The 27184-nt window shown below is 39.7% G+C and overlaps 2 protein-coding genes across 1 annotated transcript; one reads left to right on the plus strand and one right to left on the minus strand.

Moving 5' to 3' along the window:
- The window catches only part of Erich1 (glutamate-rich 1), a gene marked incomplete at its 5' end in the record, with an annotated part of 52793804 nt that overhangs the window by 47429573 nt on the left and 5337047 nt on the right, over positions 1-27184 (plus strand).
- On the minus strand, positions 5065-15186 carry Defb10 (defensin beta 10). Its single transcript, NM_001037510.2, is given in 2 exon segments — positions 5065-5275; positions 15099-15186. Coding segments are annotated over 2 exon segments (216 nt in total). The 5' UTR covers positions 15160-15186; the 3' UTR covers positions 5065-5120.

Consider the following 27184-nt stretch of genomic DNA (forward strand, 5'->3'; position numbering starts at 1 on the left):
AAGTAGCGCTACAAGGGAGGTCACGTCACAGAAGCAGGTGTTCTCCATATGGGAATGGGTACAATGCCACTGAGCCCAACAGAGCACAAAACCATGGAGTACTAATCAAGAGGGCATTGTATCAGGTCCTCTAGGATGACAACAGCCTGTCTGTCCTCATTCTAACAACTTAAGACTTAAGAATGTACTAGAGGTGAAAAGCAAAAGAATCAGGAAGAGATGATTGCTGCCTTTGAAGGTGAAGACCATCAATTATCACTAAGGTTGAGAATACGGCCATGAGGAGGTCATCAATCAGGGGATATAAGGAAATGTGGTACCCCTGTCTGGTGACCATGGAGAAGGAGGGACCACAGGGTAGAGGTGAGTTATGTTAACAGAAGCTACCCACACAGTACAAGAGAAGGCGCAGAGATCATGTGTACCTGTTGAACTCTAAGGCTTTCACATCGAGGAGATGAGTGAGTATATGTGAATCCAGGAGAGAAGAGGAAATGAGATCCGAAGTCGTAGTCATTTGTTGGTAGGCGCTAAAGCCTGTAGTTAGAGATGGGTTTCTGGGAAATAGAGATCAGTGATTCAGGGATGGCTTTCAGGGTGTTGTGGGGAGTTACTCAGTGAAGCACCAGAAATAACACAATTCCAAATGATGAGGAGAGAGGTGGTGTGTTGGGATGGACAGAGGAAATCCTGCCAGACAGCAGGAAGTGATCCTGGAAAACAGCCATGGATAGCTCTTCTGTCTTTCCTCCTTTATGGAGCGGCCCACAGCATGGTAAGGGCAGGCACACCTGGCGTCTAGACTGAAGATTGATTACCAATGAACTTAGATGTTTAAATGGAGGAGGTCAGTGCTTCTTAAGTGCAGAGATCAAAAGGTCCTCAGGAAAGAGTGTTTTTGTTTTTGAGATGAAAGTGAAAATGGTATCTCAGATTAACCTTGAGGGAGGAGTGCATGAAGGCCTGTCTATATGAGGTGGACCCAAAGTGGGAGTTAAGATCAGAGGGGGAGGGAAGTTTCCTTGCCTACCATGTACAAAAGCAGAATACATGGTTCATTATTTTTCTTAAATCTAACATCATCTCTCTTCTTCATTCACTTGATTGCTCAAAAAATATCTCGTACATATGATCTTCCTTCAAAGTACAGTTGCTGAAGTACAAGGAGCTCTAGCATGCACACGTCTTCTGTAAACAGTCGTCTTAAGAGGGGTAGTTTTCCAGAGGCTTCTTCTCTGTCAGCAACTTCAGCTGCACTCAAGTGAGAGCAGCACATACTTGTCAGTGTGTGTGTGTGTGTGTGTGTGTGTGTGTGTGTGTGTGTGTGTGTGTATGTGTTAGGGTGGCATGAGTAGGCTCAGGTTTTAATGTCTACAAATTTACAAGTCATCTCCTGGCTTTCCTCAGAATGGAACAAACACAAGTACATTTGTATCTTCATTGAATCTAAAAGTATCCCCCACAGCCCATGTATTAAAGGCTGGATTGTCTGGTCACGAGGACTCCCAGTTCACAAATGGAATCGGAAAATGTTTCACATACTGGAAAATTAAGGAAGAGCCTTATAAATTGCATTTGTAAGCAGAGGAAAAGTGAAAGAACAGTGGATATCATGAAAAAAATTTCCTTTTATGTACAGCTTCTCTTTTTCTGGCCACAGCTATCTTTGAGTTCACTTGACACCTCAAACTGGCCTTCTACTTGTGATCACCATACTTAGTCTCCCAAGTGCTGGGAATTTTGGCACGTTCACCTCAGAAAAGTGTTTACTTGAATTATACTTAAATCTTAAAATGCAGAGAAGTATAGAGTGGAAATTGCCTTAAGCAAAGGAACAAATTAAGCTTTAAGATCTTGCCATTAGCTTCCTTGATCGGTCTGGAGGACTTATACTAAATGAAGTAAACCAGAGGTAGAAGTAAAAACACCAGTTTCTAGTCTCACTGCCATGTGGAATCTCAGAAGAAAAACAGCCCATACATAGAAGCAGAATACAACTGTGGTGGGGTAGAGTGGGGCAAAGGAGAAGTAGGTCAGGGAATAGCAAGTGTCAGATATACAGGATATGTAGTTCCTATGATGTAATTGTGTTGCGGCCTTGAAGATATTTGATAAGATTTTGATAGGAAAATTAATTTTGGGTGCTGTTAAATTACTATCCCTCAAAGCATATCTACTAGACTCCATGAAATAGGAGATTTTTTTTTAGTTTAGTGGGCTATAGCAAAACTTTCACTATGCAAAAACCATAATTCTAGTGTTGAAAATGAAATCCTAAATTGAGCTTAACAGTAAATGTTAGCCGATGGGAAAGAATCCACAAACTCAGAAGGAGCTCCATTGAGATTTCACAGTCTAAATGACAAAAAGAAGGAAGCCTCACAAGATTTCTCAGGATTGAAGAGGGAGCCCAGAGCTAGACAATGGAGGTCACAAGACCCCATGTACCTCTCCTCTTTCTGAAATTCTCTTAACTGTTCACTTTCTTGTGTGTATTATCACCCTACTGTTACATATCTGCTCATTCTGTGCTGCTCTTTGCCATTTGGCAGCAACATTCACTTTTCAATGATGACTTTAAGATTGATTTTATGCTATTGATAACCTCTTACCGAACATGATATTATACTGTGTGTAGTATTCTGTCTAGTGTATGTATATAATACTGGGTACAATATATTTCATGGCTCATTTTTATTTAATTTATGTGGCTATGTTGGTCATGTGCATTTGGTCCTTGATATTTTCTTACTCTTGGTTGCCTGCTTATATAATAAGCAAGGCAGGTATGAGTGAATATATCCCAAAATGTTATGTTGTGGCCCAGTCTTTAGTATCAGATTATTGAAACAGTGGTTCCTAAATAAATTAGAATTGTGCCAGGAATCACCTTCTAGAAGAAGAAATTTGAAGCCTACAGAGCAACCAGAGAAGGACTTTACCTCCTGGAGAAAGATTTACAACTTGCCAGATGATGTTGAGCTGATAGAATGATGGTGAGACCACGTCTTGGCCTAATCTTTTGTCTCCCACCTTCTGTCTAAAACGTGCCCTCGGTATCAGGATCTCAAAGGTGCCCTGGAGTGTAGTGAGAGTGAATGGATCTATTTATTGTTCTTCCTAATATGGCCATAACAAATAAGGCTTCTTTTCCTGCTTTTCACTACTAATTATAAGACTTCAATTATCCTGGGCAATGTAAGTGTCCTAATCTTCCTCTCTCGAGTACAAGGTCTGACACCACACTTGCTAACACCTATAGTTTTAGGAAAACATAAACTAAAACTGTGGTTGAGAGGTGGGTGAGCTTCTGGGATTTTCTTTGGAAGAGGTTTCGGACCAACTCTGAATGCATGGGAAAATATATTTTAGATGATATTTGTGTTTCTTTCCTCTTCATTTATGTCTTGATCAATCGGGATTGGAACCAAGGTTTCATCCTCCCTGATCCCAGAGCCAGGAGCCAAGGCACAACCTTTAGGGACACACTGGAGAGGACCATGTGTACAGACCAGTGTACCAAACCAGAAAAAAAAGGGAGCCAGCACCTTGTTGAATTCTCTGTGTTAATTACTGTCTACTGCAAGAAGTGTCTACTTTTGTATACTGCAAGATAAGCATGAGTGGTATACTGGACTATGGCTATAGCAATATGTCCACATGTGTCATTTTATTAGTATGTTAATTTAAAAGAATAACTCTAATAGGGTTCCCCTATGACAGAATATCTATCCAGTTTCATGTCCTTGGCCATATTATGACAATCAGTAATGACTATCATATCGTGGGTGAGGTTTTGAATGCAATAAAAAGGTGGTTTGATAGGTCCCTAACATTTGCGATCCTATTGTAGCAGTGGGTGTACTGTGCAGGCAGATCAGTGCTGTAGCTTGTAGTGTGTTCACAGCTGAGTGACAGTGATAATTGTTTTTGTTCTGTGGTAGCAGACATAGTGCCTTCCATACAATGAACACCGGAGAGTAGTGTGTTCTGGTTGAGAACCAGCTCAATATCTGCATGTTCAATAGTGCAAAAATGGGATGCCTTCATCTTTTGTCAATAGGAGCAATGGTGGACTTATCAACCACATCCAGGACAGACCACATGCTCAGTAATAGTTGCCTAGCACAAAATATACTCCTTGTTCTCTCTGTCTCTGTCTCTGTCTCTCACTTCTCTCTGTCTTGGGTATGAATGTATAAGCACAGTTTCTATTGTTTTTTTAACTTAAAAAATTTTATATATGTATACTCTATTTGTATGCAGACACACCAGAACAGGGTATTGGGTCCTTGTTACAGATGGTTGTGAGCTACCATGTGGTTGCTGGGAATTGAACTCAGGACCTCTTGAAAAGCAGGCAGTGCTCTTAACCTGTGAGTCATCTCCCCTCCCCCTGCCATTTCTTTGTATTATTTAAGAGAGCAAAATAATTGGAATGTTTAGGTTAGGGAGGGGTTCTAGTTGGATTTGGAGAAGATAAAGTATATAGTCAAAATATATTTTATGAAGAAGAAAAGAAAGCAAAAATAAAGTGCATGTGGGGTGCATGAGTGTGTATATGTGTGTGTATTATTGTTGTTGTTGTTGTTGTTGTTGTTGTTGTTGTTGTTGTTGTTGTTGTTGACTAAAACAAAATACTGATCTAAAAACTGAGACATTATCCATAGGAAGAAAACCTTTGATGGGACAATTTACTGTTATAAGTGAGTTTCTAATACAACCATCATCTACTGCCCTATGGCTCTAAGCCTTGCATCCACAAATGGAGCCTTATTTAACTTTGAGAACATGGAAGAGTTTCCCTCTGTTAATCTCAGGAGGCCTGAGAATCTTATTCATTGTCCAGTCTTGTGGTTCTTCTGCATTCCTCACATGTGGTTTGACAATAAATTCAAATAAGATCGACCTTGCTCAAATCATTACTCAGAACTAGGCAGGTTTTCTGGAGTGCCCCCTCTCCTGTTCCCAGGCAGGACATGAGCCTTGCATTTTCTCAATTCTTTCTAAGCCAAAACACAGGTTTCAACAGGATCTGAAGTAGGTAAGCTTAAAAATGTTTCCTTTATTAAAACATCAGTTACACATCTGTCACTTGACTCCCACGTGCTTCCTTCCAATCATCTCCTGTCCTTGCAACAATTGCGCTTCTCAGGGTGACAGGAACCCACACGCGAGGTAGGAGGAGGACAATTTTTATCATGACAGAACCCTTCAAAGAGTCGGCACCACTCAGTTTCTGCTGTCATTCCAAGATGTTTTAGTTCTCCAACAACTGCAAGGAGAGAGCAGATACCCTTTAGACTCATAGGTATAATGCCAATATTTGAGAATGTTTTGAGGATACATGATAGGTAGATAACATGTCTAAGTTCATGGGATAGTTTTCTCTTCCCAGCCATTTTCATGGAAGTGAACCTTAGGACAGGTAATGAAATCACACACTTGACAATGAAGAGCAGCAGAATTATGAGTGTAACTTTTATGTTTGATGTTTAGACTCAAGCTTCTTCCCAACACACCTATTACTCTATCATATTGTTGTCCCTAAGATGCCATATACTCTATTTCTTAATGCTACAGGCATTACTGTACCATGAACTTATTCTGAAGTGCCCCATTTCTTCTCAAGTTTCTAGACTTCTCACTACAATTTCCACCAAAATCATAATCATTAATGTTATATTGATATCATGGTTGCCCTGGGAAATTTTCATAGGTTTCAGAAATTGGTACTCATTATGCCTTCTATGGTATATCACAGAACACATGCAGTGTATCCTAGATTAGTCTTCAAAAGTATCCAGGATAGAACAAAATTACTCTGTAGTACTTCTGGTAACCATCAAGTCACAACTTTACCCACATCCTTTGGTGATTATTGGGTTGTCTCAAGTCCTCTAAAAATTCCTTCTCAGAATGAAGTTACAATCCTTTAGTATCCTAGAGAGTGATAGTTTTGGGGGACAGACATTTACAGTTAATTGACATTACATGAGGTATTTATGTCAAACTGTAATCTGACTTGATTGGCAGAAAACATATACACAGCATTTTACATATTTATCACCAACCAGGAGAAGAGGCTTTGTTTGTTCAAGTTTGTTCTCTGTAAAGGTCCTGAGTCCAATATGGTAGCCATTATCTTGATGTACCCATTCACATGTAAAGAAATTGAAATTTCACTAGGCACAATTCTATTGCTCTATAGATGTTTTTCATGTAGAATCTGTATCAGACTGGGCATGTATAGAAACTCTCTGTCATCACAGAAGTTGTGTTGCAGGGAAATGGAATGGGAATTGAAGGAAATCTGCTTCCTGTACCTTATCCACAGTGGGAGAAGCTTCTTGAACCAAAGTCACACTATAGATAACAGAGGTATCATCATTTTCTCGTCTACAGCTTGCATTCTATTTCTATGGCAACCAGATTGTTGCTTGTAATTTTCTATGATTGTTGTAACTTGCAATAGTGTTGATAAAATATTGTTTTCAGGTAGGTTCACAGTCAAACAGATTCTGCCAAAGTCCACTTCTGGGTTTTAGTTCATGTCATGAAAGATTCTCAGTGCTCAGAAGAATCTTAAAAAATTCTTAGTGTACCTCTAACATCATGATAGTGTGATATAAAATAATGATCTTTAAGAAGATTATATAAATAGGTAGATATATTTAGAATTTATTGGTGTCTGCAGAGGCCTTTATAAATGTATATGATATAAATTATATTATTATTTATATTTTCTCTGTTTTGGTTTTGTGTATGCAATGAAGTCTCTAATATAGGCATGGTAGCAAATATCAGTAGCAGGTGATACTAAAGAAATTTAAACCCCGGAAATAATGAAAATGATCAATGAAACAAGAATTGGATCTTTTAAAAGATAACCATAAATAAAAGGTTAAAGACAAATTCTTAATTACAATAATAATAAGAAAGTACAATGGGAATTCAGTAAAATTAAAATTAGGCATAGAAGAGGGGATCAATTAAGCTTCATCCCAGGGATACAGGGATGATTCAATATATGGAAATACATCATTGTAATCCACTTTATAAACAAATTTAAATAAAGAAAACCACATGATCATTTCATTAGATGCTAAGAAAGCATTTGACAAAATTCAACACCCATTCATGATAAAAGTCTTGGAAAGATCAGGAATTCAAGGCCCATACCTAAACATAGTAAAAGCAATATACAGCAAACAAGTAGCCAACATCTAACTCAATGGAGAGAAAGTTGAAGCAATCCCACTAAAAGCAGGGAATATACAAGGGTACCCACTCTCTCCCTACTTATTCAATGTAGTACTTGAAGTCCTACTCAAAGCAATCAGACAACAAATGGAGGTCAAAGGGATTCAAATGGGAAAGCAAGAAGTCAAAATATCATTATTTACAGATGACACAATAGTTTACTTAAGTGACCCCAAATAACCTGATAAACAACTTCACCAAAGTGGCTGGATAATAAATTAATTCAAACAAATCAGTAGCCTTCCTCTACCCCAAGGATAAGCAGGCTGAGAAAGAAATTAGGGAAACCATACTCTTCACAATAGATACAAATAACATAAAATAACTCGGTGTGGCTCTAACTAACCAAGTGAAAGATCTGTATGTCAAGAACTCCAAGTCTCTGAAGAAAGAAATTAAAATCTCAGAAGAGGGAAGGCCTCCCATGCTCATGGATTGGCAGGATTAATATTGTAAAAATGGCCATTTGCCAAAAGGAATCTACAGATTCAATGCAATCCACATCAAAATTCCAACTCAATTCTTCATAGAGTTAGAAAGAGCAATTTGCAAATTCATTTGGAATAACAAAAAACCCAGGATAGTGAAAGCTATCCTCAATAATAAATGATCTTCTGGGGAATCACCATCTCTGATCTCAAGCAGTATTATAGAGCAATAGTGGTAAAAAACTGTATTGTATTGGTAGAGAAACAGGCACGTAGATCAATGGAATAGAATTGAAGACCCAGAAATGAACCCACACACAGAGGGTCCCTTGCACTTTGATAAATTAGCTAAAACCATCCAATGGAAAAAAGATAGCATTTTCAACAAATGGTGCTGCTTCAACTGGAGTTCAGCATGCAGAAAAATGCAAATTGATCCATTCTTATGGCCCTGTACAAAGCTTACATCCTAGTGGATCAAAGACTTCCACAAAAACCAGGTACACTCAAACTAATAGAAGAAAAAGTGGGGAAGAACCTCAAACATGTGGGCACTGGGGAACATTTTCTGAACAGAACACGAATGGCTTATGTTCTAAGATCAAGAATCAACAAATGGGACCTCATAAAACTGCAAAGTTTCTGTAAGGCAAAGGACACTGTCATTAGGACAAAGCAACAACCAAGAGATTGGGAAGAGATCTCTACCAATCCTAATCATATAGAAGGCTAATATTCAAAATGGACAAGGAACTCAAGAACTTAGACTCTAGAGAATCAAATAACCCTATTAAAATATCCGGCACAGAGCTAAACAAACACTTCTCAACTGAGGAATATCGAATGGCTGAGAAGTACCTAAAGATATGTTCAACATCTCTATTCATCAGGGAAATGCAAATCAAAAAAATCCACTAAGATTCCACCTCACAGTAGTCACAATGGCTTAGATCAAAAACTCAGGTGACAACAGTTGCTTGAGAGGAAGTACAAAAAGAGGAAAACTCTTCCATTGTTGGTAGGAATGCAAACTGTTACAACTACTCTGCAAACCAGTCTGGAGGTTCCTCAGAAAATTGGACATTGTACTACTTGAGGACCCAGCTTATACCTCTCTCGGGCATATACCCAAATGATGCTCCAACATACAACCAAGACACATGCTCCACTATGTTCATAGGAGCCTCATTTATAATAGCCAGAAGCAGGAAAGAACCCAGATTCCCTTCAACAGAGGAATGGATACAGAAAATGTGGTACATCTACACAATGGAATATTACTCAGCTATCAAAAACAATGACTTCATGAAATTCATAGTCAAATGATGGAACTAGAAAATATTATTATTAGTGAGTTAACTTAATCACAAAACAAAACACGGTGTGTCCTCACTGATAAGTGGTACTAGCACAAAAACTCGAATTACCCAAGTGTCAGTCCCCAGACCACAGGATGCTCAAGAAGAAGGACGGCCAAAGTGCAGATACTCCCGTCCTTCTTATAAGGGGGTACAAATATATTTATAGGAGGGGATGTGCAGGCAAAATTTGGAGCAGAGACTGAAGAAATGTCCATTCAGAGCCTTCCCTACCTGGGGATTTAGTCCATATATATACAGCAACCAAAACTAGATAATATATATGAACCCAAGAAATATATGCTGCCAGGAGCCTGATCTACCTGTCTCCTGAGAGCCTCAGCCAGAGCATGACAAATATAGAAGTGAATGTTAGCAGCAAATCATTCACTTAAGTAAAGGGTCCCAATTGGAGGAATGAGAGAAAGGATTGAAGAAGCTGAAGGGGCATGCAACCCCATAAGAAGAACAATGCCAACTAACCAGCCCTCCCAGGAACTAGAGCACTACCCAAAGACTACACATATATAGACCATGGCTCCAGCTGCATATGTAGCAGAGGATGACCCGGTTGGCACCAAAGGGAGGATAAACCCTTGGTCCTGCCAAGGCTGGACCTCCCAGTGCAGGGGATTGTGAGTGGGGGCGGTAATAGGGGATGGTTTTGGAGGGGGAACATCCTTATAGAAGAAGGGAAAGGGGATGGTATATCGGGCTTATTGCCAGAAAACTGGCTCACGGAATAGCATTTGAAATGTAAATAAAAATATCCAATAAAAAGAAAGCAAACAAAGCAAAAGAAGATTGTTATAGAATACTTGAAAAATATATTGCTATGATTATCACATTTAGAAGACAGGGTAAATTCCTAATCACATTTGACTCATCAAACCGAATTGGTAGAATATAAGTAGCCTGAGAAGTTTCATAATACAATAATCAGTGATAATGAACCCATAGTAGAACGTCAAGAAAGAGAAACACCATACTGGAATGTCATTACATTATTCTATCAGCTATTAAAAAGCAACAGAAATAGTTCTCAAACTAGTCCATAAAATATTAAGGAAAAAATACTTCCAGGCTAATATTTCAAAGTAATTTTCATCAAGATAGAAAACCGAATAAAAGTACGTATTAATTACTTTTATATTGCTGTGAAAGAACACCAAAACTAAGGCAACTTATAGAAGGAAGGGTTTAATTTTGACTTCTGCTTCCAGATTGCGGAGAGTCCACCACTATCACAGCAGGAAATTTAGACACAGGCAGACGTGGTGTCAGTAGCAACCAAGGGCTCATATATCAAACCACAATGAGGAAGCAGAGAACCTGAACTTGGGATAAGGGAAGGTTTCAAAACCTGAAAGCTTGCCTCTAGTGACACACTACCTCCAGCAAGGCCACACCTTAGACATCTTCCCAAATGGTTGCTAACTAGGGACCAAGTACTAACATGTCCAGGAGTATGTAGGTGGGGCCACCTCATTCAAACCATCACAGGGAAAACAAGTGAAGAAATTCGTACACACTATTCTATGGTCAACATAGATTGCAATTACCTAAATAAATTATGCAACACATTAAAGAGTTCATATATGATTGATTATAAATTTGGTTTAATTCTAGGATGAGGCAAGGATAACAACACATACGTATAACTTAAAGAAAAATTACATGACCCTGTCAGGAGATGTAGGAAATTACTTTGATCAAATATAATATACATTTATGATAAAGGCCCTGAATGACTAGAAGTAGAAGAATTATATTATCATAACAATGTTGTTATGTGTTACGTTAACAACCAACATTACACTAAATCAAGAAATAGTGTAAACAATTCCTTTAAAATTAATAAAGAGAAAACTATTTTCATTCCCACCATTCTTTTTTTTTCTTTTTGGAGCTGGGGACCGAACCCAGGGCCTTACACTTGCTAGGCAAGTGCTCTACCACTGAGCTAAATCCCCAACCATTCTTATTCAATATACTGCTTGGGTTCTTAGCTACAGAAATTAGCCAAGAAAAAGAATAAAGAAGATAAAACTGATCCCCATTTGCAGATGTTATGATCCAATACTTGAAAGAATTGAGTCTATTAGAATACTCTTCCATATCATACACATATTCAGCATAATATTAAGATATATAACCAAAGGATTTTTTTACTCTCTTATACATGTAGAAAGAACTTGTTGATGAAGAAATCAGGAATGGAAGCCCTCTAGCAGTAGCCTCAAATTATGTAGAGACTCATATATACTTAATCAAAGATGATAAAACCATGCCAGTGAGTGGGTCTACAACATTGAAGAAAGAAATTGAAAAGGATACCAGAAAATAGGAAGACCTTCCATGTTTGTGTGCCAAATCACTTACTAATGTAACAAAGCCATGACACTGAAAATGTTCTACAGAGTCAAGGCATCCTCACTAAAATTTTAATGACATTCTTCACAGGAACAGAGAAAAATACAATCCTAGGTTCATATGACGATATAAAGGACTCCAAGTGAAAGCATTTCTGAGCAGAAAGAATAATGTTGGAGGTGTCACGATATCTCTTCAATTTATACCACAGAGCCATATCATAGTGTACAGAGATGCCTCGGCAGAGAAGCAGTAAAAAAATCAATAGTATATAGTAGAGGGTCTTGAAATAAGGCCACACACCTACCAATGGATTCTTGTCAGATGTACTGTGGTTAATTTCTATTGTTGATATGGTTAGATTGAAAATCAGCTCGCAGGTCACAAGAATGAGAAAAATAAAGAATTCCCGTCATGATGTAAACACTCAAAGGTCTCTGATTAGCACATGGGGATGGTTTGAATACACAATGTCATTAAATATAAAAAGGCCGCTATTTTAAAGTTCTGGTTTCTGGTTCAGGACTCTAATTTGAAAATTTTAGGAAGTTTAGGAGGAATAGTTCTCAGGAGGTCAATGGAATCTTTGCCCTTGCACCTTCCTCTTGCTCTCTTAGCCTTTCCCTGCCATGAGGTAAAACAACTTCTTTGCGACATGCTCTCATCACTGTATTCTTCAGAACTGCATGGGGTATGCATGGGACATGAAGGGGTTGGACATGGGGCATGCATGAAGTGTGCATGGGGAATGTATTGAGTATTCATGGGAAGCCAGCAACCATGGGCTGAATTGTCTGAAGCTGCCAATCATACTGAGTGTATCCTCCTTTCACGCCGTTCACATATTTGGTCTCAGTGACACAAAAGCCACCAACTCAGACTCCAGTTGCTCACAAAACAATGGCAATGATCAAAAATGGGATTTCAGGCTATTGCAAACTTCATCAAAGCAGAGAAAGCAATAGAATTAAGAGACAGCTGCCAAATCAGAGAAGTTTATGGCCAACCAGTCATTTAGCAGAGGGTTAATATCCTGAAAAAGTGACACCACATTCAACATTCAAAGTTAAATGTCAAAGGAGAAAATCACCCAGTAAGTAAATGGATAAGGTAAAACAGATTCTGTTCCAATGAGAAAGAACAAAATGTCAATAAATACATGAAAAGCCATTAAGTCTCTTTATCCACTAGGAAAATAAGAGATGCTGGTGAGGACACACAAAGACGAACAGCATATGTTTCCAGAGGTATCATAATGCAGTGCAGACACATGGCAATCCTTATGGATGATCCTCACAAAACTAACCATAGAAAAAAAATACATGATCCACAGCACTATCCCTGAGTGAGACCTCTGGCATGTAAGTTAGCCCAGCAAAGAGGCACTGACCAATCCATGCTTCTTCAGTCAGTATTCACAGTAGCCAGGGCACAGAACAGATATACATGTCCTTAAACAGATGAGCATATTAAACAGATGGGTCCATATATGGAGTTCTCTTCTGACACAGTGAGGAGAGAGGGGGAGAGAGAGAGAGAGAGAGAGAGAGAGAGAGAGAGAGAGAGAGAGATATTTGTAAGAGAAAGGATGAAAGTGTTGATTATCTTAGTAGAAGAATAAGCAAGACATGGAGTCATGTTTTATGCATGTTCTCTTCTCCATGGAACCTAGAGGCATAAATGAGTGTGTGAAGACGAAAGGGCATTTGGAATATTGTATGGGAAAGGACAAATAAGGATGGAGTAATAAAGGAGTGAAGGTGATCAAAGTCTATGATATCTAATGCAATAATAATGAACTTAGTATTTTATTTACATTGGTTTATTTTACATTTTCATAATTATTAAAGCATGTATTGACTTACTATTTGCATTTGTGGAATTATTTTCCACAGGTGTTTTAAGGGAAGGGTTGCTTTCACTGTCCAGAGGATTTTTAATCTGTGATTTCTCCTGAAGTCTGCTAGACTATGAAAATACTTGGTGTACTCCTCAGTCATGTGGCCAAGTTTCAAAATGTTAGAAGTCTCACATCACCCTTTACAATAGCCACAGATAATATAAAATATCTTGGTGTAACTCTATTCAAGCAAGTAAAAGATATGTATGACAAGAATGTCAAGTTCCTGAAGAAAGAATGTGAAGAATATATCAGAATATTGAGTGACTTCCCATGCTCATGAATCAGCAGGATGAAAATAGTGAAAATGACCATCTTACCAAAAGCAATCCTCAGATTCAATGTATTATCTATCAAAACTCCAACACAATCTTTTAATCAACCTTGAAAGAGCAATTCTCAACTTCTTATGCAAAAATGATAAACCAGGAGAGTCAAAACAATTTTGAGCTTTAAAAATTTTGGGAGGTGTCACCATCCCTGACCTCAAGCTGTACTTCAGAGCAATAGTGAGAAAAACTGGATGGTATTAGTACAGAAACAGGTATTTTGATCAATGGAATTGAATCAAATAACCAGAAATAAGCCCACACACCTATGGACACTTGATTTTTCATAACGAATACAAAACCATTCAATAGAAAAAAGAAGGGAACTTCAACAAATGGTGCTAGTCTAACTGGATGTCTGTATGAAGAAGAATGAAAATCTATCCATATTTATTACCCTGCATGAAACTCAAGTTCATGTGGATCAAAGACCTCAACACTGTATCTCATAGAAGAGAAAATGGGAAGTAGCTTTGAACACAATAGTACAGGAGACAACTTAGTGGATGGCATACAGAACTTGGAGAAAGAGACAGAGATCTGGGATAGGGGAGAAACCAAAGAATCAATTGGGGTGTCCATAGCTGTGACTGACAGCATTGGGGATATGGAGCCTGGGGAGGCTGCCTCCCATGACCAGGCAGTAATCATAGGGATACCAACCCCAAACTTATCCTGTCTGAAGAAGTGCAGGGAGTATGGATGGAGCACAGCCTGGGGTAGTCAACAACTGGCCCAACTTGAGACCCATCCCATGGACAAGCACCAATCCCTGACACAATTCGGGATATTTTGTTCTGCTTGAAGATAGGAGTCTACCATGGCTGTCCTCTATCAATCAACTGACTCAGACACATGTAGACACCCACAGTCTAACTGTGGATGGAGGACCCTTATGAAAGAGTAGAAAGAAGGATTGAAGGTCCTGAAGGGGATAGAATGTCCACAGAAAGACCAACAGAATCAAGTAACTTGAACCCTTCCAGCCCTCAGAGTCTGACTGAACTACCAACCAAAGAACATATACGGGCTATACCTAGGCTTCCTTGCACATATGTCACAGATATGCAGCTTGGTCTTCATGTGGGCTTCCAACAACTGAAGTTGAGGCTACTCCAAAAGCTGTTGCCTGTGTGTGGGATATGTTCTTGAAGTTGGGCTTCCTTGTCTGGCGTCAGTGGGAGAGGAAGTGCCTAGCCTCATACAGACTTGCAGTACAGGGGTTGGGGTTACCCAGAGTGGCTCCACAAACTCCGAGGAGAAGGGGATGGGAGAAGGATTGTTGGAGGGGTGAGCTGGAAAGCGGCAGAGAATGGGATGTAAAGTTAATAAGTAAGTAAAGAAATACATCCATCAGAATCCATGCCAGGATCATTGCTTCTACAGGATCAGGTTTCTGCCTTGAGGTCCCCAGTCCTGAGCAAGGGCTGCAGCCCCTCAGGCTTACCTGGAGTGTCATAGGAGAAAAGGAGGCAGCCTATCAGCAGCAGAGAGCAGAGAGTCTTCATGGCAGGCAGAATGAGCACTCAGACTCCTGAGAGGGTCAGTAACTCCTGCAGGACTGAAAGTCTCAAGAATGCTGAGGGTTGACTGCAGCTGGGGGTGAAGCTCATGAACTCGTCCTCCTGCTGTGTGTCCTGAGGCATTTCCAGTGTTGATGATGTGTGTTATGCTATGCTCTGCAGGGATTTTTCTTTCATGCTGGGAGCTGTATTTTATTGTCTCATGATTGTATTGCTGGACCTTTCCGGTAGAGAGTCTGAATGTTCTCTGTCAACGTAGCCCATGCTAGTATCTTTCTGGTCAAAATTAATCAGAACGACTATAAGAAAGAGAAACCTGACTTTCTAGTAGGATTGGTCAGCTACAACCCCTGTCTGAACAGAAGCTAAGCTGATGGAGGGATGAGAGTTCTTTTTCAGTAGCAGCTGCAAGTGGCCCCTCATTTTAAACCAATCAATCAAGCAATCAATCAATCAATTGATGAATTCACTTTACATCCTGATCACAGCCCCCTCTCTCCTCTCCTTCCAGCCACACCCTTACAGATCCTACATCCCAGAATGTGCTCCCCTTCTCCTCAGAGAAAGGGAAATCCCCCTTGGGTAACACCTTGCCCTGGGACATCCAGTTCCAGCAGGACTAAGCATATCCTCTTTCACTGAGACCAGAAAAGTCAGCCAGCTAGGGAAAAGGGATGTAAAGGCAGGCAACAGAGTCAGCCCCTATTCCAATTTAGGAGACCCACATCAAGACCAAGTTGCATATCTTATACAAACGTGTAGGAAACTAGGTCCAGTCTCTGCATGCTCTTTGGTTGATGGTTCAGTCTCTGTGAAACCCCATGTGCCCAAGTTGACTCTGTAGGTTTTTTTGTGTATTCTTTACCCTCTTGGCTCCATCAATTTTAGCCCCCACTCCTGTATAAAACTCCTGAATTTCATCTAATTTTTGACTGTGGATCTCAGAATCTGTTTCTATCAGCTGCTGGATGAAGCCATTTAAGAGACAGTTATGCTAGGCTCCTGTGTGCAAGCATAGCACAGCATCATGAATAGTGTCAGAAGTTGACTCTCTCCCTCGGGGTGGGTCTCAAGTTGGACAGCATTGGCTGGCCATTTCCTCAAACTCTCTTCCTTCTTTATCCCTGTGCATTTTGTAGGTAGGAGAAATTCTGAGTTGAAGTTTCTGTGGATGAGTTGATGTTCCCTTTCCTATGTTGGAAGTCATACTTGTCTACAGGAGGTGACCACTTCTGTTTCCATAGTTCCAGCTGCTAGGACCCTCAACTAGGGTCACCTTCATGGACTCTTGGTAGCCTTCACTGTCTCAAATCTCTGACTAATGCTGTGAACTTGTCCTACTGATTTCCATTCTCACTCCTAGCCTATCCACTGCCCCTACACTTGATTACCATCCCCATCCCCCTCCTTACTTCCTTTCCCATCTACTTGCCCTCCTCTTTTTCCTCAGGTGTCTATTTTATTTCTTTACCCCCAAATCTTTATTAACTTGATATGTCTTATTTACATTTTGATTGTTATTCCCTTTCCTGGTTTCCAGGCCAACATCCCCCTAACTCCTCTTTCTCCCCTTCTATATGGGTGTTCCCCTCCCCATCCTCCCCCCATTACCACCTTCCCCCAACAATCACTTCCACTGGGGGTTCAGTCTTGGCAGGACCAAGGGCTTCCCCTTCCACTGGTGCTCTTACTAGGCTATTCATTGCTACCTATGTGGTTGGAGCCCAAGGTCAGTCCATGTACAGTCTTTGGGTAGTAGCTTAGGCCCTGGAAGCTCTGGTTGGTTGGCACTGTTGTTCATATGGGGTCTCAAGCCCCTTCAAGCTCTTTCAGTGCTTTCTAAGATTCCTTCAACAGGGTCCTGATCTCAGTTCAGTGGTTTGCTGCTGGCATTCGCCTATGTATTTGCTGTGTTCTGGCTGTGTCTCTCAGGAGAGATCTACATCTGTTTCCTATCAGCCTGCACTTCTTTGCTTCATCCATCTTATCTAGTTGGGTGGCTGTATACCTATGGGCCACATATGGGGCAGGCTCTGAATGGGTGTTCCTTCTGCCTCTGTTCTAAACTTTCCTCCCTATTCCCTCCCAAGGGTATTCTTGTTCCACTTCTATAGAAGGAGTGAAGCATCTGCATTTTGGTCATTCCTTTGCGTTTCATGTGGTCTGTGCGTCTAGAGTATTTCAAGCATTTGGGCTAATATCCACTTATCAGTGAATACATACCATGTGTGTTTTTCTGTGATTGGGTTACCTCACTCAGGATGATATTTTCCAGTTCCATCCATTTGCCCATGAATTACACAAAGTCATTGTTTTTGATAGCTGATAGTTTGATAGTTTTTGATTCCATTGTGTAGATGTCCAACAATTTCTGTATCCACTTCTCTGTTGAAGGGCATATGGGTACTTTCCAGCTTCTGGCTATTATAAATAAGGCTGCTATGAACATAGTAGAGCATGTGTCTTTGTCATATGTTGGGGATCTTTTGTGTATATTCTCAAGAGAGGTATAGCTGGGTCCTCAGATAGTTCAATGTCCAATTTTCTGAGGAACCTCCAGACTGATTTCCAGAATGGTTGTACCAGTTTGCAATCCCACCAACAATGGAGGAGTGTTCCTCTTTCTCCACATCCTCGCCAGCATTTTCTGTCACCTGAGTTTTTGGTCTTAGCCATTCTCACTGGTGTGAGGTGGAATCTCAGGGTTGTTTTGATTTGCATTTCCCTTATGACTAAAGGTGTTGAACATTTCTTTAGGTGTTTCTCAGACATTCGGCATTCCTCAGCTGTGAATTCTTTGTTTATCTTTGAACCCCATTTTTTAATAGGGTTATTTGTCTCCCTGCAGTCTAACTTCTTGAGTTCTTTGTATATTTTGGATATAAGCTCCCTATCATTTGTTGGATTGGTAAAGATCTTTTCCCAATCTGTTGGTTGTTGTTTTGTCCTAACCACAGTGTCCCTTGCCTTACAGAAGCTTTGCAGTTTTATGAGATCCCATTTGTCGATTCTTGATCTTAGAGCATAAGCCAATGGTGTTTTGTTCAGGAAATTTTCTCCAGTGCCCATGTGTTCGAGATGCTTCCCCTCTTTTTCTTCTATTAGTTTGAGTGTATCTAGTTTGATGTGGAGGTCCTTGATCCAATTGGACTTAAGCTTTGTACAGGGTGATAAGCCTGGATCGATCTGTATTTTTCTACATGCTGACCTCCAGTTGAACCAGCACCATTTGCTGAAAATGCTATCCTTTTTCCATGGGATGGTTTTGGCTCCTTTGTCAAAAATCAAGTGGCAATAGATATGTGGGTTCATTTTTGCATCTTCAATTCTATTTCACTGGTCTATCTGTCTGTCTCTGTACCAATACCATGCAGTTTTTATCACTATTGCTCTGTAATACTGCTTGAGTTCAGGGATAGTCATTCCCCCGGAAGTTCTTTTATTGTTGAGGATTGTTTTAGCTATCCTGGGTTTTTGTTATTCCAGATGAATTTGGAAGTTGTTCTGCCTAACTCTCTGAAGAATTGGATTGGTCTTTTGATGGGGATTGCATTGAATCTGTAGATCGCTTTTGGTAAAATGGCCATTTTTACTCCTGTTTTAATCCTGCCAATCCATGAGCATGGGAGATCTTTCCATCTTCTGAGATCTTCTTCAATTTCTTTCTTCAGAGGCTTGAAGTTCTTATCATACAGATCTTTCACTTGCTTGGTTAAAGTCACACCGAAGTATTTTATTTTATATTATTTATTATAGGGTGTCGTTTACCTAATTTCTTTCTTAGCTTGTTTCTCTTTTGTGTAGAGGAAAGCTACTGATTTATTTGAGTTAATTTTATACGCAGCCACTTTCCTGAAGGTATTTATCAGGTTTAGTACTTCTCTGGTGGAACTTTTGGGATCACTTAAATATACTGTCATGTCATCTGTAAATAGCGATATTTTGACTTCTTCCTTTCCAATCCGTATCCCTTTGATCTCTTTTTGTTGTCTGATTGCTATGGCTAGGACTTCTAGAATTATATTGAATAAGTAGGGAGAGAGTGGGCAGCCTTGTCTAGTCCCTGATTTTAGTGGGATTGCTTTAAATTTCTCTCGATTTAGTTTAATATCAGCTAATGGTTTGTTGTATATGGCTTTTACTATGTTTAGGTATGGGCCTTGAATTCCTGATCTTTCCAGGACTTTTATCAGGAAGGGTTGTTGAATGTTGTCAAATGCTTTCTCAGCATCTAATAAAATGATCATGTGGTTTTTATCTTTCACTTTGTTTATATAATGGATCACGTTGATGGTTTTCCATATATTAAACCATCCCTGCTCCCTGCGATGAAGCCTACTTGATCATAATGGGTGATTGTTTTAATGTGCTCTTGGATTCGTTTTGCAAGAATTTTATTGAGTATTTTTGTGTCGATATTCATAAGGGAAATTGGTCTGAAATTCTCTTTCTTTGTTGGGTCTTTGTGTGGTTTAGGTATAAGAGTAATTGTGGCCTCATAGAAGGAATTCGGTAGTGCTCCATCTCTTTAAATTTTATGGAATAGTTTGGGTAGTATTGGTATGAGGTCTTCTATGAAGGTCTTATTGAATTCTGCACTGATTCCATCAGGACCTGGGCTCTTTTTTGTTGGGAGACCTTTAATGACTGCTTCTATTTCTTTAGGAGTTATGGGGTTGTTTAAATGGTTTATCTGTTCCTGATGTAACTTTGGTACCAGGTATGTGTCTAGGAAATTGTCTATTTCCTCCAGATTTTCAAGTTTTGTTGAATATAGGCTCTTATAGTAAGATCTGATGATTTTTTGAATTTCCTCTGAATCTGTAGTTATGTCTCCCTTTTCATTGATTTTGTTAATTTGGACACACTCTCTGTGTCCTCTGGTTAGTCTGGCTAAGGATTTATCTATCTTGTTGATTTTCTCAATGAACCAGCTTTTGGTTCTGTTGATTCTTTCTATGGTCCTTTTTGTTTCTACTTGGTTGATTTCAGCTGTGAGTTTGATTATTTCCTGCCTTCTACTCGTCCTGGGTGTATTTGCTTCTTTTTGTTTTAGAACTTTTAGGTGTAGTGTCAAGCTGCTGATATATGCTCTCCCCTGTTTCTTTCTGCAGGCACTCAGCGCTATGAGTTTTCCTCTTAGCACAGCTGTCATTGTGTCCCATAAATTTGGGTATGTTGTACCTTCATTTTCATTAAATTCTAAGAAGTCTTTAATTTCTTTCTTTATTTCTGTCTTGACCAGGTTATCATTGAGTAGAGCATTGTTCAGTTTCCATGTATATGTGGGGGTTCATTCCTTATTGTTTTTGAAGACCAGCTTTTGCCTGTTTTGTTCGGATAGGACACCTGGGATTATTTCTATCTTTCTGTATTTATTGAGGCCTGTTTTATGCCTGATTATATGGTCAATTTTGGAGAAAGTACCATGAGGTTGTGAGAAGAAGTTATATCCTTTTGTTTTAGTATAGAATGTTCTATAAATATCTGTTAAGTCCATTTGGCTCATGATTTCATCTAGTCTGTCTATGTCTCTGTTTAATTTCTGTTTCCATGATCTGCTCATTGATGTGAGTGGGGTGTTGAAATCTTCTATTATTGTGCAAGGTGCAATGTATGCTTTGAACTTTAGTAAGGTTTCTTTTATGTATGTAGGTTCCCTTGTTTTTGGAGCATTGATATTTAGGATTGAGAGTTCATCTTGGTGGATTTTTCCTTTGATGAATATGAAGTGTCCTTCCTTATCTTTTTTGATGACTTTTGGTTGAAAATCGATTTTATTTGATATTAGAATGGCTGCTCCATCTTGCTTCTGCATACCATTTGGTTGGAAAGTTGTTTTGCAGCCTTTTACTCTGAGGCAGTGTCTGTCTCTGACATGTGTTTCCTGCAGGCAGCAAAATGTTGGGTCCTTGTTATGTATCCAGTTTGTTAATCTGTGTCTTTTTATTGGGGAATTGAGTCTATTGATGTTGAGAGATATTAAGTAATAGTGATTGTTGTTTCCTGTTATCTTTGTATTTAGAGGTGAGATTATGTTTGTGTACCTGTCTTCTGTTTGTTTTGTTGCAAAGCTATTAGTTTCTTGCTTTTTCTAGGGTATAGCTTGCCTCCTTGTTTTGGGCTTTCCCATTTATTTTCCTTTGTAGGGCTGGATTTGTAGAAAGATATTGTGTAAATTTGGTTTTGTCATGGAATATCTTGGTTTCTCCATTTATGTTAATTGAGAGTTTTGCAGGATACAGTAACCTGGGCTGGCATTTATATTCTTTTAGGGTCTGTATGCCATCTGTCCAGGATCCTCTGGCTTTCATAGTCTCTGGTAAGAAGTCTAGTGTAATTTTGATAGGTCTGCCTTTATATTTTACTTGGACTTTCTCCCTTACTGTTTTTAATATTCTTCCTTTTTTATGCATATTTTGTTTTGAATATTATGTGATGGGAGGAACTTCTTTTCTGGTCCAATCTATTTGGAGTTCTGTCAGCTTCTTATATATTTATGGGCATCTCTTTCTTTAGGTTAGGGAAGTTTTCTTTTATGATTTTGTTCAAGATATTTACTGGTCCTTTGAGTTAACAGTCTTTACTCTCTTCTATACCTTTTATCCCTAGGTTTGATTTTCTCATTGTGTCCTGGATTTCCTGTATGTTTTGGCCCAGTAGCTTTTTATGTTTTACATTATCTTTGACAGTTGTGTCGATGATTTCTATGGAATATTCTGCTCCTGAGATTCTCTCTTCTATCTCTTGTATTCTGTTGGTGATGCTTGTGTCTATGGCTCCTTGTATCTTCCTTTGATTTTCTATATCCAGGGTTGTTTTCCTGTGTCTTTTCTTTATTGCTTCTCTTTCCATTTTAAATTCCTTCACCTGTTTGATTGTGTTTTCCTGTAATTCCTTCAGGGATTTTTGTGTTTCCTCTCTAAAGAATTCTACTTGTTTGCTTTTGTTTTCCTGCATTTCTCTAAAGGAGTTCTTTATGTCTTTCTTAAAGTCCTCAATCATCATGATCAAATATGATTTTAAATCTAGTTCTTGCTTTTCTGGTGTGTTCGGGTATTCAGTGTTTGCTTTTGTGAGAGAATTGGGCTCCGATGATGTGATATAGTCTTTGTTTCTGTTGCTTGGGTTCCTGTGCTTGCCTCTTGCCATCAGGTTGTCTCTGGTGTTACCTTGTTCTGCTGTTTCTAGCGTGGCTTGACCATCCTATAGGCCTCTGTGTCAGGAGTGCTGTAGACCTGTTTTCCTGTTTTCTTTCAGCCAGTTATGGGAACAATGTATTCTGCTTTCAGGCGTGTAGTCATTCCTGTCTACTGGCTTTCAGCTGTTCCTGTGGGCATGTGTCTTGAGTCCACAAGACAGGTTACTTGGAGCAGAAAAGTTGGCTTTACTTCTGGTGTCTGGCCTGAAGTTGCTCCTCAGGGCTGGGTTTCAGCTCTCTGTGAGGGCAGCATCCAGAAGGGCCTGCCCCTACTTCTTCGGGGTCCCTGTACACAGGCACCCAGATGGCCCTAGGCATTTTCAGAAATTTGGGCAGAGAGTAATCTTTTCTTGTTTCCCAGGCATCTCTGCTCCTATGAAGGTCTAGCTCTCCCTCCCACAGGATTTGGGTGCAAGTTGCTCTTTGACTGGGTCCCTTCAGATCCGGGCGTAGTGTGGACCGCCCAACATATACTTCTTTACCACACAGTGTCACACACATTTAGTTACTGGCCATTTCAGCTGATAAAGCAGCTAGAAGGAAAGATCTGTCAAGTATCTTGTGCTCTGGACCAGGGCTGCTTTGAGCTTATTGGATGAAGGAATAAAGTGATAGGAGATGTGTGAGGTAAAAACAGGAGCAGGACAAAAAAAATGCCACATATTTCAAAAAGTAAAGAATGACAAACTCTTGTGTGGTGAAGAATATGGGAGAAGGATGTGGGTAAACAGGTCAGTGGGAGAATTGACTGGGTGAGCAATTTCTCCAGAAGGGTGCTTATTACAATGGTCTTGTAGTTTCCTACGTCGGCAAAAGGAAATACATTGCTGCTTTCTGTTAGTCATTTGTCAGACTTTATTAGAGCAAAGTATCTCACCAAAACTTTACTGGAAAAGAACTTTGCAAATTGCCTCTGATTTTGGCCTGGGGACAGGGACCCTTCTGCTCTCAGTGAGCATGCACTATCTTTGCAGTGCTTCAATCTCTCCCAGGATTCCAACCATTCATGGCACTTTAGGCATTTCTGTTCATGAATTACATCACTTGGAATCCCCTGAGGACCAAGCACAGGGAAATTCAGTTATCCTTCTCAACCCTACCTATTATTATGAATTAAATGTTATTAAATTTTTCATACTATGGACACTTTAGATAATCTCAGACGAAAAGGAGTCACAGATTTGCCATATTCTTCCACCTGCAGCGAAGATTATTCTGAGTCCTGCCCAGATTAAGCTTTCTCAGTAACTGGAACCCTAAAACTGTGAGCCTCCCCCAGTCTGCCTGGCTGCTGTCATTGTCCACCTGGTCTCAGGAAACAGCCCTCCACCAGTTATCTTGTAAACTGTCTCTCATCAACAAGGGAGTTCGTTACTATGTAACAAGGAATAACTGTTAGACTGGTTTAAGAAGAGGCTAGGCTTATAGAACCAGGCATGATTTCTTCCTGTTGATCAACCTTAAATCTAATTAGACTCTCTTTTCAATTTTGTGTCAGAAAATATGGTATCTTTTCTTTTAGCCTGTTTTTATAAGTTTATACTCGTTTGTTTTATTTGACAAGATTTGATATAATCTAGGAGGCTCCCAAACTTCCTGTGTAGCTACAGATGACTTAAAACTTGTCATCCTCCTGTTTCAACCTCCATTGATGGCATATACCCTGATGCTAAGTCATTGTGAAGTTTCGGAGCAAAGCCAGGATTTATAGATGTTGGACAATACTCAGCCATCTGAGCTACATCTTCAATTCTTGTTTTTGTTTTGTAAAGTGGTGGCAATCTGTTGCTCTTTGCCCGTGGCATTTCCTTTTCTCCCTCAGTTTTCTATATATATATTTCCAACAAGAATTTTGAGATTTTATACTTCTTTCCCCTGATCTTTTCCTACTTTGTTTCACTAGAGAATTTCTTGTGTGTGCAGAATATATTCTTATCTTTTCCCCCCTCACCTCTTACATTTTAGACTTTACCCATTTACTCAAAATTTCCTCTCCTCTTTACTTATTTTTTTTCTAGTTAGACAGTACTTATGAAATGCCAATTATCTTTTTTTCAATCTCTGATCCTCACCCTGAACATTTGGCTCCTATCCAACATTGTGACATGGCAGTTTGGACCAGCTTCCTGTGACTTAGTTCTTCAGGTTCACAACACCCTACCCTTGCTGTAGTGTCTGCCTGTGCATTTAAGATTAAGGATGATGCTCCAAGCTCTGTTTTGTGGAAGCAGTGGGAGCAGAGTGTCCTTTCAAGTGGTTCCATTGCAAGATGTTTGTCCAATAATATTTTCTTTAGTAGTCAAATCAACTTGCATTCCTAAGGTGTGATGGTCAGAGATGATAAATTGTCTTTTTAGTGTGCTCAGTGTACAGTATGCACAGGAGATTGTGTACCTGTTATGGTGGCACTGAAGATGGTTTGATATCTAAGATGATTTATTAACTTGGCTCTGGTGTGTGTCAGTTCTTTTATCAAACATTGATTCTGAGACAGGATGTTATACACAAAAGTTCTTGTTTGTGAAATGATTAGTAGGATGTGGTAATGAGAAACACATAGGATGTATAGGAAGCAAGGTTAATTGTTTTGCATTAAGAAATTGCATTTTAAAATTGTTATGTCACGGCTAGTTAATATCCGTGAAAGGCCTCCTTTTTTCTGAAAAGAACTGGAGGAGGAGGAGATGAGGATTTCTGGTGGGGGAAGAAGGGAATTAGTATAAGGATGGAAAGAGGAAGAGAAATTGTTTTTGAGATGTAAAATAATGAAAAGGTAAAATTTTAAACATATTTAAATTTTTCAATAATATTATTTCTTTGAGAATTCCATAAATCTTTTATGATCATATTCTCCTCTTTCGCCAACTCCTTGCAGACACATAACTTCCTCCCTCTGCACACAACTCCCATTGCTGTCTTAAACCTATTGAGTCCAGTTCTTGTCTGTTCACTCGTTCTCCAGTGTAGGTCTTACTCTTGAGTATGGTCTATGTGCCATTGGTCACACAGAAAACTGGCTGTGCCCTTCTCAGAAGTAATCAAGTGATATGAGCTTTGCTTTTAAGGGTGGGAATACATGGGTGCCCACCATTCCAGAAGGTCCCAGAGTAGGTGGCAAAACCTGTACCACTGAGGGAATAAGGTTACAAGGGAAGGAGAAGGGTTACTTTGAGCCTCCTTTGGAAAGTGAGGGATGCAGCATGGTCCTTACCTTAGATGGGTTGTTTTGGATAAATTTGGTGGGTTTGAGTTTTTGGTTTGTTTGTTTTGTTTTGCTATCTAGTAAGCTGCTAGTCACTTGAGAGCTGACCTTGTGAAGATCAAGGTAGAAGAGTATCGTCTCCTGAAGCATACATGCTTGAGAGTGGAAGAAGCTTTGAGCTTTATAGTTTTAGCATCAGAGGCATCCTTTTGGGGGACTCTGTACTGTCTTTCTGGACTGACTGTGGATGGGGTATGAGATTTTCATCCTCAATGTACATACTTTCTTGTTTTACTTTGTAGAGTAGTCAGGCATCATAACCTACATCATGTAAAGGGCAAATAATAAAATCTATATGTTCATAGACACTGAACAAAGCAGACTGCTTTCTACATTAAGTGTCAATAACAGTCAGTTGATAGAACAACACCCAACTTCTTCGAAGAGAAAAGATTTGGGATATAGTTTGTCATTATACTGACAGTACACTTTTCCTGAATGACTATCTAATAAGGCACCACCCCTTACCCCATGCCAGGAGTGTGCCCAGCCTGGAATGGGTTGAAGTGGGATACAGACTTGGACATAGCTGTCGTTTAAAGACTGATGGTCTCTTGTGTTCTATCTAACTATACTGAATGCTTGCTGGAAACTTCTAAAACACCCCAAGACTTCCTTGCTCATTCTAAGGGTTAATAACTGCTTCCTGCCACACCTAAGGATCCATCCCATCTGCAGATACCAAATGCAGACACTACTGCTTATGCCAAGAAGCACTTGTTGACAAGAGCCTGGTATGGCTGTTGCCTGAGAGGCTGTGCCAGAGCCTGAGCAATACAAATGCAGATGCTCGAAGCTAACCATTGGACTGAGAATGGGACTCTAATGGAGGAGTTAGGAGAAGGTCTGAAGAAGCTGAAGGGGTTTGCGACCCCACAGCAAAAAGAACAATATCAAACAACCAACACCACCACATCTTCCAGAGACTAAAGCACCAACCAAAGAGTACACTTGGAGGGACCCATGTCTCTAGCTGCTTATGGTGCAGAGGATTGTTTTATTTGACTTCAATGGGATTGGAGGTCCTTGGTCCTTTGAAGACTCAAAGTAGGGGAATGCTAGGATGGTCAAGTGGGAGAGGGTAGTTGGGTGAGTAAGCTCCCTCATAGAAGCAGTGGTCAGAGTAGATGGAATAGGGACTTTGCAGAGGGAAAACCCAGAAGGGGGACAATATTTGAAATATGAATAAATAAAATAACCTATAAATGGATATTCTTCACCTGTAAAGAGAAAGGAAATTTGCAAGTAAATGAATGGAGGTAGGAAAAAACTGCTTTCTTTAGCATTTAAAGCCTATAGCCTAAGAACAGGGGTTAAGTAAAGGGTAAATGGTAGGGCTCTTTTCTCTTGCCCAGTAGTCTTACCTCTTGGTGGGAGGGTTGGCAATAAACTTTTAGTGAACCAGGAGAAGAGAAGGTTCATTAACCCATTAAATGGGAAGAGTTCAAGTAGATCTGTAAGGGAAGTCCTTCACAGAAGCAGGTGTTCTCCATGTGGGAATGGGTACAATGCCACTGAGCACAACAGAGCACAAAACCTTGGAGTGC

This window comes from Rattus norvegicus, chromosome 16 (assembly GCF_021556685.1).
Source record: "Rattus norvegicus strain SHRSP/BbbUtx chromosome 16, alternate assembly SHRSP_T2T, whole genome shotgun sequence".
Classification (NCBI taxonomy): Eukaryota; Metazoa; Chordata; class Mammalia; order Rodentia; family Muridae; genus Rattus; species Rattus norvegicus.